General features: G+C 40.3%; 3 protein-coding genes across 4 annotated transcripts; 2 read left to right on the forward strand and 1 right to left on the reverse strand.

Annotated features, from left to right (window-relative positions):
- Positions 1–427: 427 nt before the first annotated feature.
- Positions 428–6,422, reverse strand: LOC124307028 (eukaryotic translation initiation factor 2-alpha kinase). 2 transcript variants are annotated; one of them, XM_046768316.1, is made up of 12 exons: positions 6,119–6,422; positions 5,789–5,915; positions 5,533–5,707; positions 5,257–5,413; positions 4,818–5,001; positions 4,351–4,615; positions 3,941–4,241; positions 3,597–3,702; positions 3,175–3,386; positions 2,671–3,088; positions 1,833–2,174; positions 428–1,757 (listed from the first exon to the last, which is right to left on the reverse strand). In XM_046768316.1, the coding sequence occupies exons 1-12, from the start codon at positions 6,256–6,258 to the stop codon at positions 1,548–1,550; spliced, it is 2,637 nt and encodes an 878-aa protein (XP_046624272.1). In that variant the 5' UTR covers positions 6,259–6,422; the 3' UTR covers positions 428–1,547. The 2 variants fall into 2 exon arrangements, with proteins under 2 accessions (XP_046624272.1, XP_046624271.1); XM_046768315.1 differs by having other exon boundaries at positions 429–1,757; positions 2,335–3,088.
- A 5,519-nt stretch (positions 6,423–11,941) lies between these two features.
- LOC124307975 (uncharacterized) lies at positions 11,942–15,176 on the forward strand. The gene is made up of 3 exons (XM_046770226.1): positions 11,942–12,866; positions 13,572–14,937; positions 15,017–15,176. The coding sequence occupies exons 1-2, from the start codon at positions 11,942–11,944 to the stop codon at positions 13,988–13,990; spliced, it is 1,344 nt and encodes a 447-aa protein (XP_046626182.1). The 3' UTR covers positions 13,991–14,937; positions 15,017–15,176.
- On the forward strand, positions 14,756–16,953 carry LOC124307976 (basic-leucine zipper transcription factor A-like). Its single transcript, XM_046770229.1, has 5 exons — positions 14,756–14,937; positions 15,017–15,324; positions 15,446–15,698; positions 15,772–16,250; positions 16,353–16,953. The coding sequence occupies exons 1-5, from the start codon at positions 14,756–14,758 to the stop codon at positions 16,688–16,690; spliced, it is 1,560 nt and encodes a 519-aa protein (XP_046626185.1). The 3' UTR covers positions 16,691–16,953.
- The last annotated feature ends 919 nt before the right edge of the window (positions 16,954–17,872 follow it).

Consider the following 17,872-nt stretch of genomic DNA (forward strand, 5'->3'; position numbering starts at 1 on the left):
ATAATTGGATGCACTATTCCGACATAATTTGGCGATAGGAATAGATTGCTTGCAGTCGAAATACGCTGTAAGCAACCGAGCAAATGGTTTAGCCAAAAAATATAGAATCGCGTCGAATTCGGTTTGGCCTGTGATATTCGTAACGTCTGTTTTGCTTTTCTGCGGGTAGAATTGAATCAGTGGATAAGGACTCCTGCAATACGATACTCAGACAAGTTTTTGGCTTCAAAAATCAGAAAAAAGGAAGGCTAATTCCTTTCAAGTTTTGTTTGTCTTCAATCTGATAAATTGAAGTTAAAAATGGAATAGTCGTCTGCAACGAGCATCGTTTATGAACGAAAAATCATCTGCACTTAACAATAAGATAATATATAAGCTCTACACTTATATACAAGAAAAGATAGAAAGTCGTGAATACTTCAAGTATGAAATGATAACGTTTATTTATAATCAAAGAAAGTAGAAATAACGTATACCTATGTGATTGCAGTACCTACATTATTAAAATATTGTTTTCACTATTTGCTCTAAAACAAATACATTTTTTTCCTTACATATTTGGCAAAAACCTGATGAAACATATGAATCTACTTGAGCCATAAGTAACATTAGGAATACAGGTGCATTCATTTACTGAATTAATACATTACAAAAATTATGCACTGACAATGATTGGAACAAGAAAAGGATTGTTCATCGGATGGCTTAGGTTTCCGCTCCTCGGAGGATTCAAGAGAGACATTCGAAATTCTCAGATAATCGTAAAATAAATTATTTTATTGAATTGCAGGTTCACTGACTAAGTGACAGTACCTTGGCTCTGTTTTGGTAGTGAATAATCCTTCGAGACTTATAGCGTGTTTTATTTAGTACAGATTTATATGTAGATGTATCATTGTATCGTCATGTTTCAAAAAGAATCACACAACCAGAGTGATAGCGGTGTTCTATAAATAATAATAATAATAATAATAATAGTAATAATAATAAGGATTCTTTACCAGTTCACGACATACTGTCTTTATCATTTGTTCGAATAAAAAAATATAATAAATCAATTAAAACACGCATGCTCGTAAAGGGATGAATATCTTCAAAAAATGCTAATATTAGCTTCTTATTCTTCTGAAAAAGGTATTCATTTTCGATTAATTATATTTAGACAATTTACATACTTTATCATGGATCTGCATACATGATCAATTGATTCTAAAATGACTATAAAAATTGTACCGAGATTAGTTTTAGTTGGTTTTGGCATAAAAATAAGTATGTTTTCTCCATTTTATATGAAACATGAGTTTTCAAACCAGTGTAATTGATACTTTAGTACATAAAGTGTAAGAACATTTCATACTTTACTCTGACGTACAATGTATTCATACAATCATAAGAATGTAAAATTAAACGAAAATAAAAATAAAAACAAATAAACCATGTGTCTTGGCGAGCTTTGTGTAAACAGCCAGAGTTAATTGCCTACCTTGGATTTATGTGAGCACGGGAAATCTCTTCCGCGGAATAATGTTTTATAACAGTGCAGATATTTAACTGATACTTTCCCACGACTCCCCACTGGAACTACTAGTAAATGAAGAGTGTCTGCTCTTCTGAGGTAAATCAAAGTGCCAGCGTTCTTGGTCAACGTCAAGGGAGCCGGCAGTTTGTACGTTTGCCAAAGGTGGTCGCGCCTTAATACCCAACGTTGTCGGTCGTTTCTTCGGATTTTCATCTAGCATCATCTTCAGTAGGTTGTACTATTGAGCAATAAACAATACAATAATGATGCTATAATTTCATTGTACACGCGATAATTTAAGTATAGTACATACCTCGGCAGTATATTTTAAAGAAAAATCTGATGGAAAGATAGATTTTCTTAAATCTCTGAGGGCAATAGTTCTTTCCATCTCAGTTTTGAATGGTACTAATAGTTCATAGAGAATGATGCCCAGTGAATAAATATCCACTTTGTAGTCATAAGCTTGGCCAGTCATTTGTTCTGGAGACATATACAAATGAGTGCCTACTCTTGCAGTGTGTACAGTATTCTTAAACTTGTTTATTTCCGGTCGTTCATCGGGGACTTCATCACATCCAACTGTCATTGCGGTTACAAGTCCAAAGTCTCCGATCTTTACTTTATCATCGAACGCAAAAAATATATTTGAGGGCTGTAATGATAGCAATTTTCATTGTATGTTATTTTAAACAAAATTCAACGACTGATGAGTAAATAATAGTAAGTATCGATGTAACATAGTTGCTAACATGACTAATTTTTAGTTTGGTTCTACCATGACTTTATATCTGTTTAATATTCGAATGCAGTACCTTCAAGTCTCGATGGATCAGGCCCTGTAAGTGAACATATTCAACAGCGTCCACTATTTGTCGAAATATTTTTAAAGTATGCTGGGCATTCCTTGGTTCAACTTGTTGCTTCAACCATTCTCTAAGACTGAGTCTTTGGCACAGTTGCATTTGTATGTACAGAAACATTTTCATCGGCTTACGTTTTACTGATTTTGTCTTATTATCTAAACTCAATGAAAGTGAACGCTTTTTATCACTTTTATCTATCTCATTCTCAATGTTCATTCTGATAGCTTCATTACTACACAAGCTCGATTTTGAATAAGATCCATAAGTATTACAGGGAACACTAACTTTAATATCGTTACTCAAATGCGATGTTCCAATAGGATGTTTACCCTCAGTTAGGTCAATTATGCTTGCAGTTTCTTTATTCTCGTCTGAATTTGACTTTTCAAACACTATGAAAGAATCACTATCATCATTGTGATCGTCTAGTTTATACGCTTCAAAAGCACTGTCGATTGATGAAGGATTGCTCTGAGGCACATCGATGCACACAGAATCACTAGGTTTCGAAGCTCCAGGAGACAATCCTGTAGAGAATTCAGACGGTGGAAACTTTTGTTTATCCACCCAGTATTGATCGTGTTCTTCTTGCCATCCCATAGGAGGGCATTCCAACCAGGCATTAAAATAACGTACGATATTGTGATGATCCAGCTTTGCCAAAGCCTTCACTTCACGCATAACCCGTTCTCGAGAATCTCGGCTGAAAATACGTCATCAGTGTTCATTGCTTAATGACTGTATATATAATATTTATACAAGATGAAAACGTGTATGGTTACGTGATACCTGTTTTGTAGAGCGATCCGTTTGATGGCATAATTGCAGTCATCTATTTTGTTTTTTGCCTCAAAGACAACTCCATATCCACCTTTTCCAAGACAATCGATCGGCTCAAAGTCTGTGAGATACCGTGACTTAAAATCCGAGCCATTGCTGATATCCGTTTGGAGTTTTGTGTCATTTATTTTAGTTTCAATGTGCCGTTCCACGATCAACGGCTGCATAAGATAACTGATAAGTAATGTTGAATGTCTATCATAAAATTATTCACTTAGATTGAAAATCACACATGGTATCATGTACCTATCAAGTTCTGTAATCAGCGTGATTTTTAAATCCCTGACCCACACTAGAAAGTATCGTCTAATATGTCTCGTAAACTAATTATGTTTAACTTATCACAATTGCAGTTATAAACGTTAACTGACCGGTAGTATTGCATCTCTCGTAGGTGTCGTAGCATTAAGAAGTCGTTGAGTAAGCATAAAATTGAGAAGTGCTGCAGTAGTTATAGATATTATGACTACCTCTTTCCTGGAAATAGAAGATTGATATGGAATGTTTAACACGGTCTAATGTATCACTTAGTTAGTAATGCTCGGAGTGTACAAATCAATATCACAAACAGTGTTTGCTCGTTTAAAACTTGAAGTTTTATTGATGTATTAAATATGAAATAACATTTCTAGATTTCAAAATTCTTGCTGAACTTGAGGTTTAAAAGTGCATTTTTGCCGTTGAATGTATAGTATAACATAAGAAGTCAACTTACCACCAATACCAGAGCGACACTATGATCACTCGCACAGGTGTGTCATCGCCTTCATTCAAGTAGTCAGTGAGAGAGAGCTCTTCGATGCCTTCAGTTGCTATATCAGGAGTTGTGCTATTATTACATTGTTTATTGTCTTTCAAATGCAAATCGTTATCTGTGTATAAGTAGTAGCCATTCCCATTGACGTATGAAGAAGCATACAAAACAGATAATGCTGTGGTTTGTGATTCATCTGTTGAGCCCGACACTTTTTGTCCTACTTCTTGCTCTTCGACATTTTTGATAGCCACGGCATTGCCTGAAATAGTTGGGTAAATAAGGGGCCACGAATCGTTATTGAAATTTTGATAAGTTGACAAAAACGTGAAAAAAAAATTAGAACATTCCAAAGTATATTAAAAACGTACTTATAGCAGGATATGGCTGCCATGGAAACTTTGGTGTATGTACAACTTTTTTTGGTGACGTATCTAACATTTCGTGAAGAGTTTGGCTTTCCTGAATGTACAACTGCTTCTCATGCATTCCCAAGTAGATACTGGGACTTAGTGAAGATTCACTACCCCAAATCCATTGGGAACCACTAAACAGATCTACTTGTTTTAAGCTGTCATAAGTTCTGGATTCGGTAGAGTAATCTGCTTGCCATATGCTTACAATCGGAGAATCAAACTACATGCAATGAAAAAATGTAGGCTCACGTATTTATTAAAATCATCACACATTGGAAGGTAAAAGAATAAATTCAACCATAAAGGAATGGTGAATTTCTGAAAAATTGGAATTAAATTCAAAGAAACTTAATAATATAATAAGGATATTTTAATTTATACGAATTTATAAACGAGTTTAATGTAGTAACATCAGTACCGACCTGATGTTGCCATAATACAGCATCTGGTTGCAGTTTATCAACAGCCAAAATTCGTCCCTCTGGGACAATGACTTTCAGTTCAAATTTGAGATCCAATTTTAAAGGTGCCGGTGAATCATCATGGCAGTCAAGATCTTCCTGAGGAACCAGAGATAGAACGTGCTGTCCAACGCTAAAATTCCACCTGTTGATACAAGTACAATCGTGCGTATTTTTCAATGAGGTACAAATCACGTGGCAAATTATTTGTATGTACAATTGTTAAAGATCAACAATTTTGATAAAACCACCTAAAATCAATCGTTAACTTCCCAGCAGGAGATAAATAAATAGTCTGGTATGAAGTGACTGAATCATAATCATTTCCATATTTCTTATGCCAATTATTTCAAATGTGAAAACATTTTTTACCCCAAATTTTGAAGCATTAATCAACTACCTTTCGTGACCTGTCCGAGGTTCAATGGCTCTGACGGTCTTTTGAAAACGTTGAATAATAAGTACTTCTTGATCAATCTGAGCGTTCCCATCTGTTTTGTTGGTGCATCCGTTGATGTCACATTCGTATAATACCTGCCCAGTCAGACTCGATACACCTATGAAGATATACACCAAATATTGAAATCATGTGATATGAATCGCAAGGATTCAATAGCTGTAAAGATCGTGCAGGAAAATTTAATGTATGAAAATACTAAGCCGATCTCCAATTTACCGTAAGATTGAGTTTCCTTTCCACCAGAGAAAACTAAATCGTCGGTATATCGATACGATGTCTGTAGAAGATTGTCAGAATTTATCGGCACCGCCTCGACATTTTCACCGTCAAATTTGTACAGGCCGCCATTCAGTGATGGAATCAATCTGACCCATTGACCATTGTTGTTCAACTTTAACAAGAATTCATTGGATATTCTACCAGTGGTTTAAGTAATAGATAAGTAATAACTGTTTATCGATTCATCACATACTTCTCGTCGATGAATGTTGGACGACAACATCGGACTGTCGTTCAACTGTACGGACCATTGTACTTTCCCTTGTTGGGACGTATCGAGTGCCGATATTTTGCCATCTAATGTACTGACGAATACAAGACTGGAATCAAAGTTGTTAGTAAATAAAAAATAATATATCTCAAAAGATTCTTAGCCATAAGCTGAATATCTATCACAGCATGAAACTTATTTCATCATGTCAACGTTGCATATGTTAATCGTTAATTAGAAATAATAAGTGAGGAACAAGGGATAAACATATTGTTGATACAACGAATTTTGAAGGATGATTCAAAGTTTTACCTGCTGGAAGGCTTATCAGATGAAGCCTGACCACAAAACGTTAGTTGTTCGATTTGTACATCGTTACCAAGAGTGGTGCAGGTCAATAACAGTAAAATAATAAAGCTAAGTGACTTTCCTATTCTTAATTCGCCAAACATTTTTTATGTAATTAATACATAATGATTATTTAAATATACCATCATGCATGGAATGATCGTAAGTTTTTTTTAAGTTTATTCGTAATCTGACAGTTTAGCTGACGAAAATATACGCATGCGTTCACTCGAGAATATCACCCTGCTTTTCCATTCGGTTTGGCTGGTATCCTCATTTTAATGCGCCAATTACAACAAACCATGTTGCGCCTTGTGTTGATCCGATTGGTATGATGATGGTAAAATAGGATGTAGACTAACCTTCTGCCGGTAGTTTTAAAACTATTTCTACGCTCGGTTGGTATTTCGTACACCTTGAGCCCTCGCTGAGTAAAGCAGATTCTCTTTCGACCGCGCTTAAACCGTGGAATTTAAACATACGTTGTATGTGGAAAAAGGCCCTGACGATCAATTTTTTCCGCCAACTTCTCATTTTAGCGAAAATTCATTGCCTTAAAATGTGCTAATAGTTCATTTAGACATGTTCTTTTCCATTAGAGTATTTTTACGCGAGAACGATATAGAATTGATTATGATAGCCATTCTGTTACAGTGAATATGAACCAGAAATTTTCAGTAAAATAAAGAATTTTTTCAATGTAGTTTTGTTCGCTTTGGAAAACAATTTTGTCGAAGTGTGTTTAATCGTGCTCCCAATATAGATGCGAATAATTTCAGCATCATTGTAAACTTCAGGTTGATGCACACCCCGAGATTACTATCAATCAATCAAATAATTTGTGTATATTATCCAGGACGCGCACCATGTGATGTTTTTTGAAATCTCTGATTGAACGTATGTAAACATTCGGAAAATGTGTTCGATATTTTAGAGAAGATCTTTGGCTGCTTTTAGTGGTGCACTTTTTTACTCGATTGCCAACACGATTCAAGTCTAGGGATTCTGCGATGACTCAAAATCTGACAAACTTTCGTCGCTCTAATACTCAAAAAATTTTACCTGATTACTCTTGTTTTTAAACTATGGTGGTTCTTCCGTCATAATTAATACATTGACGATGTACCCTCCTGTGGTATAAACATCAGAGATAAATTGGGAAAAACCATGAACCATTCAAGGAATGAGAAATCAGGGCTTTCACCCTTGAATAAGGGAGAGGAATGCGTGTCTACAATGCGCGATATAACATGCGCGTACAGCGAATGGAACCGTCAATACGGGATATTAAAATGGCGGAGAATGTTTTCCTGCGAAAATGGTGTGCAGCACGACAAATATTCTGCTCTTCGTTAGAACAGATTACGAGTTGGAAATTTTCAATTTTACATTTCGCTATATATAACTGCACCAATAAATGGACATTACAATACCCTTATCATAGCTGGTATTATTTTCAATTTTGCAGATTAGCACGAGTTTTTTCGTATATTAATTTTCTATTTTCATAATTCTAGCCATCCTCGCGCTCAATTTTTCCCGTTTGCGGGACGCAAAAATCATTCAGATCGTAGGTAATATTGATATGTCAGTAAAATGATGGAAAACTTTTTTGCTAATATTCCTCGAAACGGCGTCTCGAAAATTACGGCTTTCAAAAAGTTTCCATTCCAACCACTAGCGGGATGTAATCACGTAATAAAAACTCCACTTAATAAGAGGGCGGAGAGCGCAAGAAGAGTGTGGCTCGAGTTGGAACAACGGTGGAGAAGCTTATAAAAATGTGAAGTAAAAAAAACTTTCTCTTTGTACTCTCGGAGCCGAGGTACGGCATGTAACCACAAACACTCAAAGTACATGGGTGCTACATAATAAATTCGAATATTACGTCTTCATTGGTATACCAGGGTCCCTACTACAATCGTGAATTTAGATTCCAAGAAAATCCCAGCAGTTTCTAAGACAATTCGTTGAAAAAATCCAGATACTAAAATTTTTTTAATCTTTTTTATTAATTTTTATGAACAGCATGAGTTGGCTAGGCGTTGAATTAAAAAAATGTACATATCTGTAGGTATCACGCATATGCTACGAAGGCGTGACGAATTATACTTTCCGTCAGAAGGCCGCGTAGTACAAACAAAATGTCTCAGTTTTCGAACAAAATTGTATTATTTCAACTTTTACAGAATAAATCAAATTATTCCAGAACTTTTCGAGGACTTCAGGGGCAATTTTTGTTTTTCAACATAATCCCAGGATTTAATGATACTTAAAGAGCAGTAAAGAGACAGCCTCTAACTGCCTGCATACGGTTCTATCCGTAATTATATATAATCGATCGTTTCGTTTCGTCCAACACCTCCGGAGTAAATGTTCTGCAGTAGTCTGTATCGTGATTCATTATCATTTAACGATAAAATTAGCATGATACCTTTATGTAAGTACTACAAATTAACTTTGAATCACATACCCTTATCAGTTGATGAAACAACATCGTAGATATGTTGTTTTTTTTCCTGCAGTGGATGGGTAAGATAGCTTGCTTACATTAAAAAATATATTATTTCAGATAAATATTGATCTATTCATGTTCCACTTGCAAGGAACGTTTGAGAAACGACTGAGAAACAGCAGTTGAAAAATTATATGTAACTAAAATATAACGAATCGAAAATCGTTTGTTATGCAAGCACATTTACAACCATTAACCAAAGTGTAACCGAAGGCAGCAAATATGAAGCTCACAATCCCGGGCAAGCTGCGTTGGGTTACGGGGTAAAGAGGGAAGGAATGGATTGAGACGTAGAGGGCGTGTCCAACCCCTGGGTTAAGGTAGCCTTCGGCCAATGATAAGCCGGGATTCCCCACCCTGTTTGGTTCTCCCCTACGCTAATTGCCCTGGGTTTAATATCGCATATGGAATTGAAAGGGGCTGTAAGGTAGGTACCTACGTACCTACGCGAGAGTGTGCGAGGATTTGCGATTCAACCAAGGTTATAGAGCCCTCCAAGGCGGGGTAACTGAGAGAAAAGTGCCCGCGACGCGGTATAACCGCAGCATAAATCAAAACGGTGCAATTGAATTTCAAAAGTTACATCGGCCGATACTCGATATTTCGTTGCTAAATACAACCGCGGATAAGATAAAAGTATTCATTAATACCACCGTAATGACTGAAAATATGCTATTTTGTAAATAACTCTTTGCTGGGAAAAATCTCACCGAAATCATCACGGCGCATTTTATGTTCAACTAGTATTTAGGAAGTTAAGCCAACGAGTTTCCCGAACATCAATTCTTGTAGAAGAAAAACAACATCTGCAGGCTTCGGGCTATCAGTGCTTGAAAAAAGCAAGAAATTGACTTCGAATAAGTTGACGGACAGGGCAGATATTTTTTGTAGGGGCTGTATTTCTTTCTCATTTATAGTCACGTCTGCGAGATGTTATGGACAGGAATGGCAGGTAATTTCCTTATTCCGAATTCCGGAACACAAATAAAAGACGATTGCCGAGCTGTACGGTCGCTCTTTATTCGTTAGCCAGTACCTTACGCTATTCGCTTATAAAGCAAAGCAATTATCTGGATAAAATACTCACAGAAATTTCGGGCGATAAATCCAGGTCCGTAATAAGGGTGACTCGCAAGTCATTCGAACGGGGAAGAACCGGGAGCCAGGAGGCGACGAGGGTGGATATCGGCTTCAATAGAAATTCTTTCGCCTCCCCTATCATCTCTGTTCCTCCTTCTTGGCCCCTCGTATCTTTGCCTTCCACACTCTGCTCAGCTCCTCGTCTTTACCCCCGCCCCCTGTGAATGCTTTAATTTAAACATTTGTTGTAAATCTACAGCAGTCCAGCTAAGGACTAATAATCTGAATCGCCGAAAGCGCGTGAATTGCAAATAGTTGCAAACGGGTCGAAACATGGGCGAAAAGTGTTTCGTATCTCCGCTAAATAAGTTTCTCTGGCCATCGTTAGTTGAAGTGTTAAAATTGAACACCGAATTCATCCCTGACTGGTCCTTGTCTAATTCAGAGAGGTTTCCGTTTCGAATATTTCTGAAAATTTATCGAAGATGTTAAGTTTGCCTACGAGCACCAGAATGGACTCGAACTTGTGAACTTAGCTTCTTACATAATGAAACGAAGCCGCAATTACCGTAAACTTGAAATTTATGGTCCAATTTTCACTTCATAGAAAAATTTTACGTAATAGGTACTCGCAGATTATTGCAGTCTAGTGATGACAGCGATGAATGTTAAATGCACCAAAAATGTTGTTCATAAATGATAATTGGTAGGGAATAAGAATTGTAGGCAAAAAACCGTCAACTTATTTAAAAAATAAATAAAAAATCCCTGTATCTATTAAAATGAGCGGCTCATCCTGCAGCTGGTATAACTATTCGAATCGCGAAAAAGTTCCATTAACCTACACTCTGGTATAATTAAGCTCTTGTCCCAACTGTAAAGCTCCTTGGGTGGTTTTCTGAGGTACTGAAATTCCTGCACGTCAGTCAAGAGCTAATGAGCAGGGGGCAATTAGGTGAACCCTGCAAGAACCGAGTTAGTGAATACGCCGCAACGATACCGCGTCTGGTGCAAGTTTAGCATAAGTCTATGGGGTTGAAGTTGAATTTTATTTTCACAACATTGAATTCTATACACGTATAATTACGTGAAACGTAAATGATAAATTTTTCGTATTGGCAGGGTGAAACAAAAAAAAAAAAATCGAACCGAAAGCGATTTAAACCCTCGTTGAGGATTAAGATTAAAAGTCAGCAGATGAATATAAGTGATGCGAAAAAGCAGATTTAACCATAATAATTTTGAAAGCGGTGCACACCGAGAGCTTTCCCTCCCGAAATTAATATCATAGCAAAACAGGCGCTGAACTGGCGAAAAGCACAGTAATATAACCTCATCATCATTAACTAATGCGACCTAATTACCTGGAGGTCTAAGACGCGGATGACATTATTGTTCGCGAGGTAAGAGGCAAGGCGGGGTTCGTCCCACGGAAGACCCAACCGCAAGCTTATTAATGGGGCTCGGGAAGCAAAAAGCTAACTGACTCCTCGCAAGTAAGACCAATCTCCCGGGGGTTGAAGGCGTGGCTTTCCGCTACGAGGGATGGAGCGTCGACCAATCGGAGTTACGCGTCTCCGGGGAAGAGCGGAAAAATATTGACCACCGGATTACGTGGTCCATTTGGGGGTTGCGGAGGTGAACGCGGGGTGATGATTGGGGGAGAAGGGGCAAACACCCTGTTGGTACGGGATCATTAGCTCAAAATCCACAGCCTCGGACAGTGACGGAAGCGATCTCCGTGCAAGCGTTATTATTCGCGATATTTGAGAGAAAAAAAAGACATTGAGGTGAAACACAAGTGAAATTCGCAAGCTACTGTGACTTTGGTTTAGCGTATTAGCGATGCTTTACGCGTGATAAATATTTCTAGGATAATTTATACTTATAGTTTAACGTTTTTTCGTGAGGTTCAGAGGAAGAATTCGATTGACGAACGATAGCGGCCTGAAATATGTGACTAAGATCGAGGCTTTCTGCACGTGGGTTGAAAAATCCGAAGATTTAAAATGTGTGTCAATATTCTGCGCAAGGAGATCTGCGACCAGATTTTTCAAAATTTTCGGTTCCGCGGTGCCTTTAAGTGAAAGAACAGTTGCGTGGCTGTGAGAACATTGAAATTTCACAAAGATCATACAAGTGTGATAGACTTGCGGTCAAAGTACAGTGAAAAAACGGAACCAGACGTTAGGATGAGCGCGAATGAGCCGACGGCGCACTCGGCGGCCGAAGATCTTTCGGACAGGAGTAACAGCAGTAATTCGGAGAGTCAACTTCACGCATTTAAGGAATACGGAAAAATTAAGGAGCTGAACCTGTCACTGAACAAGGCGAAAGAATCACAGCCAAATAAATCAAAGGAATTTAGTTTCAACTTGGAAGGCGGTCGACGGCACGGAATTTCATTCGGGAGTTTGGCCGCTGAGAGATTGACGAAGGACCTATCCGTGGCGCTGGATAAACCGAAAGAGTTTGACTTCCAGCCTGAGAAAATCAAGGACCTGTCCAGCTACTCGTTGGACAGGTCCGAGGACACCGACGCATCGCTGGACACGACGAAGGAGTACACGCAGAACTTGAGCAGACCGAAGGAATGCAAGGACGTCATATACAGTTTCGACGGGATAAAGGATATCCACTTCCCGAGGGAGAGCAGAGACGGCAGAACGAAGAATATCCACTTTCCCTTGGAAAGGAGCAAAGATATGAACTTCCAAAAGGCGTACAGCAACCCCCCCGACAGAATAAAGGACTTTAACTTCGCCCTGGACCGAATGCGAGACACACACGTCGGCGGACTCGCTCTGGAACGGCTCCGCGGCGGTTCTTTCCTCGATGCCGCTGACTACAGAAGTTCCCAAATTCAGCCCAGGGACGAACTCGAGGCGATGGCGATCGAAAGGATGCGTCGTTCCCATATACTCACCTCGGATATCACACCTCGGAATTTACCGGCCCTTCTTCCTCATCAGCACTCGATTACCGAGATGCAGCATTCGCAGCAGCAGCAGCAGCTACAGGGAAAGTCGTTCACGATCGACTCCATTCTTGGACTTCGGAATAACCAGCGGGAGAAATCGCAGCGAAGCCAGCAACACCCGTACAGAAGACATCAAGGTACGTTGGCACTCCGATCATTTGCAGTGTCTATTTGTACACGTTTCGTGAAAGGTGCACTTGTCCGAGGTGCATGGTGCGCATGGTTTACTGGCTTCACTCGCTCTCTTGACACGTGCACAATCGCCGACGTGGTGCCCGATTTATTATCACTGCGGACTCAACGAGTGCGACGTGACGTGACGTCGAGAAGAGAAATGTTTTGGAAGTCAAGGCCTCAGACACACGTTTGGGTTGAACTTTCATTGTCAAAATAGTACAAGTTCTTGTTTGGAATGTTACCAAAGTCAATGTCGCCGGTGTGGAATTCTCCCTTCAAACTTTTTGGAAACAAATGCTAATTGAGTTATCATCGTTCCGCTGTTTAATTAGCCTGTATATTCATCGTTGTATAAAATTAAAATATCTGACAAATTTTAGTTTACCCTCAGCATCGAAACGAAAATATTAGAAGCTGTAAAGTTTATCTACACAAACACGGAGTCACGGATGTACAGGTCAAATAATAATTAAATTCCGATGTCTCACCCTCGATTTCGAAAAAGCTCACTGTATTATAACCGAGTGTTTTTGAAACGTTGGGCGATACGAATGCAATGGTCATAAAATTTTACTTACTTCCATCCCCTAAACGAGGAATGCATTCTCAGGACCCACGGTTACTTTCTTGGTAAAGCTCACTTTCGATATTTTCTGACGTTCCAGGGCAGGAAACCTCCGCGAAAAACGGATCTTCGGGGTCTGGCTCAGTCAACAGTGGAAAGCTGAAGAGGGTGCGAACCATCTTCACGGCCGAGCAGCTGGAGCGTCTTGAGGGCGAATTTGCCAGACAACAGTACATGGTTGGACCTGAGCGGCTTTACCTTGCACACGCGTTAAAATTGACAGAGGCGCAAGTGAAGGTCTGGTTTCAGAACCGACGTATAAAGTGGAGGAAACTGCACCACGAGCAACAAAGCCAACGCCTTCACGAGCTTCACTCACATTTCTCGCCGGAACAGGAAGTCGAGGATAGCAACGAAAATACCGACTGCCAAGACGCTTTTAAGCCAGATTGTCCCAGGGCATTATTCGGGCAGAATTTTCACGGAGAGGTTGAAAATAACCGTGCATCGAACACGTAGAATATATAAATTTCACGAACTCGGTTTAATAACGAATTACCAAAGGCACGACATCCAAGTTGGCGGACGCCTAGAGATTATTTTATGAAAGAAAAGTGTGACTGGTATTTCACATGTTGTAGTGATCGGAAGATTGCAAGTGATTCGCTTATACCTATGGAAATTGTGTGTGTGTACAAAGTAGGAGGCTAAAGTTTTTTCCAATTATTAGTGTGCGGACTTAAAATGTACAGCGGACATTTCGCGGTAAATTTGTAAATACACTTTAAATCCAAGTTTGTAAAAAGCCCACGTACGAACGTACGATACATATTTCATTCGCGACGAACATCGGTTCGTGCAGTATAGACGTGTGGCATAATTCGTGACGCATTTTCACTCGAACAATCCACCATAACGTATTAGAAGAAACAAAGATATCAAATTTCAAACTCATAAGGGTGTGATAAATACGTTCACACCCCACCGTAAATGAAAATCACATTAATCTGAGGGTTGAAAAGAAACTAATCAACGCATCGCGAATAATTCGTGTCAGCTGTAACGGACAGGAAAAGAGTACCAAGAAGTACGATTGCTCGTATCTATTCAGAACCCAATTAAGCTCCCAATTGGATCGGTGACGGGCATTTAATCGATACCTCCGCGTATCTAAATTCGCTCAAGATAGCGTGCAGGAGATTGAAAACCGTCGTATCCAAGCCCTCTGAAACCCTGGACACGATCAGCGAGCACACGGAACCGTCACCGGTGCCATCAACGACCATGGACCAAGTTGACCTCGACGCACAATCTCCGACGAATAAATTACGCAGAGGAAGGCACGCCGCTTCGTACTGGCCACCCTGGGCCTCGAGAGTACCAGCCGACGGAACCGGTGCCAGTGATTCCTATTGGAAGGCCAATCCTCGAGCAACGCATTCCGTTCCGCGTGGTCACGAGCAGAGGTGCGTCGGACGAGCAAAAGGGGCGCCCTGAGGTGGAGAGGATTTTTTGGATATTCATATTGACGCGTAATTCTTCCAGGAGGCAAGAGTACCGGGCTACGGAGCCGGTGACGAGCTGCTACTCGGCTTCGAACACCTACAGACCGAGACATCGAACTCAAACCCCTGTACCACCGAAGCCACCACACGTCGCCACTTCGGATCAAACTTACAGGGTCTCTCAGCACAGCTCGCGAACAGCCCGGAACAAATTGTTGACGACGAACAACGTTGCCGTTGTTAGAAAACCGTACAAGGACGAACCCGAGGAGTACGAGGAGACGAAGTACGGCGAAACGGGCATCAATTATGCCGAGGAGAATGCCGACGAAGATGCTGCCGACGATGGTAATCACGATTTGTCGTTTCCGCATTATATGTTTGTGTGAGCACCAATTCCGTTGGGTACTTTTACAAGTACCTCGTGTGCCGGGAAGATTTGATTTGATACGCGCTACGTTCTTTCCAGTCGACGAGGATCAGGAAGAGGCCTTTGAGTTCAACGAAAAGGACTACGAAGAGCAGGAAGCTGACGACGAGGTTGACGACGAATCGGACGCGTTTCAGGCCCAATTACATCGCGTGCAACAGAAGCTTGTGCAGAAAGCGCCGACTCTCAGGACGCAGCATCAACGTCACGCGGAGCATCACCGCGATTTTCGGAAAGCTCAGCATCAGCAGAGTCCAGTTCAAAAAATGTACCCTGATCAAAAACAGCCGAGGTGAGTTATCCGCAAACCAGTCCTCGGAATCGTTCCCGGATCGTTTGATTGCACGAGACTGAAATTGTTTCAGGTTTTACTCTCGCGACTTGGAACCGCAACAGCCGATTATTGCCAACGACACGTCGTACGGCGATGCTGCGGACACAATAACCGACGAAGATCGAACGCCGCCATTGACGCCTACGAGAAGATCTTCGTCGCGAAGGACGTCGGAGACTCACCACGGCATCCCGCCATGGATTTCGGCGAGAAAATCCCTGGATCGAAATCGTGACCGAGTAGCCTCACCTATGATTCCAGCGCAGCATCAGCATCGGCAGCACCATCATCAACATCAGCACCAGCAGCATCAGCAGATCCGAGGACACAGAATGGCTAAGCCAGAAATTGAGTCTCTGATGATGCCCGCGCATCAGTCAAACGCCACGACGAGAAAATGCTTCATTTGTAGAGGATCGACGGCTCCAATTACCGCTAAAGTCGGCTCGTCCACAAAGGGAAACTGCAGACTCCAAGAGTACAGAGCGTTCACCATTAAAGGACCCCGAGGTAACGCTGCAGCACTTTTCATACCCACTTCAGTTACTATACTATTGACCAGTGGATTCCCGGACATATTCTAATCATCTCGATAATCCCATTGATCCGCAGGTGAGGACGGCGAGGCCGAAGAGCAGATAGTGTGCCCTCATTGCGCAAGGAGGTACAATTTGCTGGATGATTTTCGGACGGGATGCGATCCGGCTACTCACGAGGCTTCACCATCACCTTACTTTGGCAGACCTCATCGCTCCCAAGCTCAGCGTTCATCGGCGTATAACGACTACACCGAGAACAATTTGGCCGTCGACGAAATGCTGGCTCCTTACACTTCGGGTCAACCACGATCCAGCATCACGGACTGTCCCGTTCCACACAGGGAGAGGACCCGGCACTCGATGCAATCGGCCAGAAGCCCTTTTCGCGGTGAAAGTTATTACGAACCATGATTAAACGAGGGGGTCACCTGCTTTAGTTTTGCCGACGTGTAAGCAGTGCGAGACATGGCGTACGAGTTGAATGAACTTCGAAAATAGTTGGAAAAAATTTATAGTCACCTGTTTGTCTTCGTCTGGCTGATTCTCGAAAGTCCTCTGACGATGATTCTGATGTAGGATACGAAAGGTCGACCGCGTCTCGTGATGTTTCATGTCGGCAAGTTGAAGCTGAATTTAGGGAAAGATTTTGAAAAATTAAATACGACAATATGAAAAGAGAAGTAAAAAACATAAAATCAATGATAAATATAAAGGAAAAATATATATAATTCTGGTACGAAATTTTTTTGTAATTAGCACTAACGTGATCGTCGTTTGTTGGCGTCCATTTTTTTTTTTTTTTCTACTGTTTGTGTGGTAAACTATGCGTCGGTCGTACAGAAATATCCAGTCGTCACTTCACTGACTAATTTATAGTAACGATACTCCCGATGGATGGATTGACTGATACGTCGATCCTGTTTTTGTTTTTTGTCATTCATATGTGTGCGTATGATAAATTTTCCTTATAAACAACCCGCGACGTCGTGATTTTATACAACAAACATTGTCACTATAGCGTATGGACTTTATACGCATAGAATAACGAGTGTAGAGTCCGTAGTTTGAAAGGAATAACGCATATCTTGTATAATGTTATATAGTGGTGAAGTTTACAGAGTAAAATTAATCCTGATCTGACTGCACTTCATCGTACATAAAAGTTTATCCTTTACCTGGCATGTGGGAAATAAAAAATGTTTTGTAAATATAAATTTAAGGAGATGAATGGATCAAAATATCGCAAAGAATAAAATCGTACTGTCCTCAGTGCATTGAGAAAAAAACAAACATGTAGTTTAATTGAATTTTTGTTCTCCCAACGTTTTGTTTTCCACTTTACGGAAGAAGTTTAAAATTTCTAGGTGTTTTTATTACGATCGGTGATGAAATTTCAAACTCGGTGAATGGAAGAATACACTTTTTACCTTACAGGTATAGTATATAATATCAACTATCGATTATCCATCAAATTGTTAACCGCGGACAGTAGACGGGGAAAAAGCGAAGAAATTGAATAGCTGAACAAGATGAAACGCTTTTTTTACGCGACTGTACGACGGCGACCGGAGAAGATTGATTTTTCCGTATAAT

This window comes from Neodiprion virginianus, chromosome 6 (genome assembly GCF_021901495.1).
Source record: "Neodiprion virginianus isolate iyNeoVirg1 chromosome 6, iyNeoVirg1.1, whole genome shotgun sequence".
Lineage (NCBI taxonomy): Eukaryota > Metazoa > Arthropoda > Insecta > Hymenoptera > Diprionidae > Neodiprion > Neodiprion virginianus.

What these genes read in the sequence shown, in the direction of transcription:
- LOC124307028 (XM_046768315.1), bottom strand. Translation starts at nt 6,258, where the DNA reads ATGTTTGGCGAATTAAGAATAGGAAAGTCACTTAGCTTTATTATTTTA. An exon ending in AAAGGAAACTCAATCTTACG is followed by an intron (nt 5,414 to 5,532) that starts GTAAATTGGAGA and finishes ATATCTTCATAG; the next exon opens with GTGTATCGAGTCTGACTGGG. An exon ending in GCAGCCATATCCTGCTATAA is followed by an intron (nt 4,242 to 4,350) that starts GTACGTTTTTAA and finishes CAACTATTTCAG; the next exon opens with GCAATGCCGTGGCTATCAAA.
- LOC124307975 (XM_046770226.1), top strand. Translation starts at nt 11,942, where the DNA reads ATGAGCGCGAATGAGCCGACGGCGCACTCGGCGGCCGAAGATCTTTCG. An exon ending in CCCGTACAGAAGACATCAAG is followed by an intron (nt 12,867 to 13,571) that starts GTACGTTGGCAC and finishes CTGACGTTCCAG; the next exon opens with GGCAGGAAACCTCCGCGAAA.
- LOC124307976 (XM_046770229.1), top strand. Translation starts at nt 14,756, where the DNA reads ATGGACCAAGTTGACCTCGACGCACAATCTCCGACGAATAAATTACGC. An exon ending in CCGCGTGGTCACGAGCAGAG is followed by an intron (nt 14,938 to 15,016) that starts GTGCGTCGGACG and finishes TAATTCTTCCAG; the next exon opens with GAGGCAAGAGTACCGGGCTA. An exon ending in CGAAGATGCTGCCGACGATG is followed by an intron (nt 15,325 to 15,445) that starts GTAATCACGATT and finishes CGTTCTTTCCAG; the next exon opens with TCGACGAGGATCAGGAAGAG.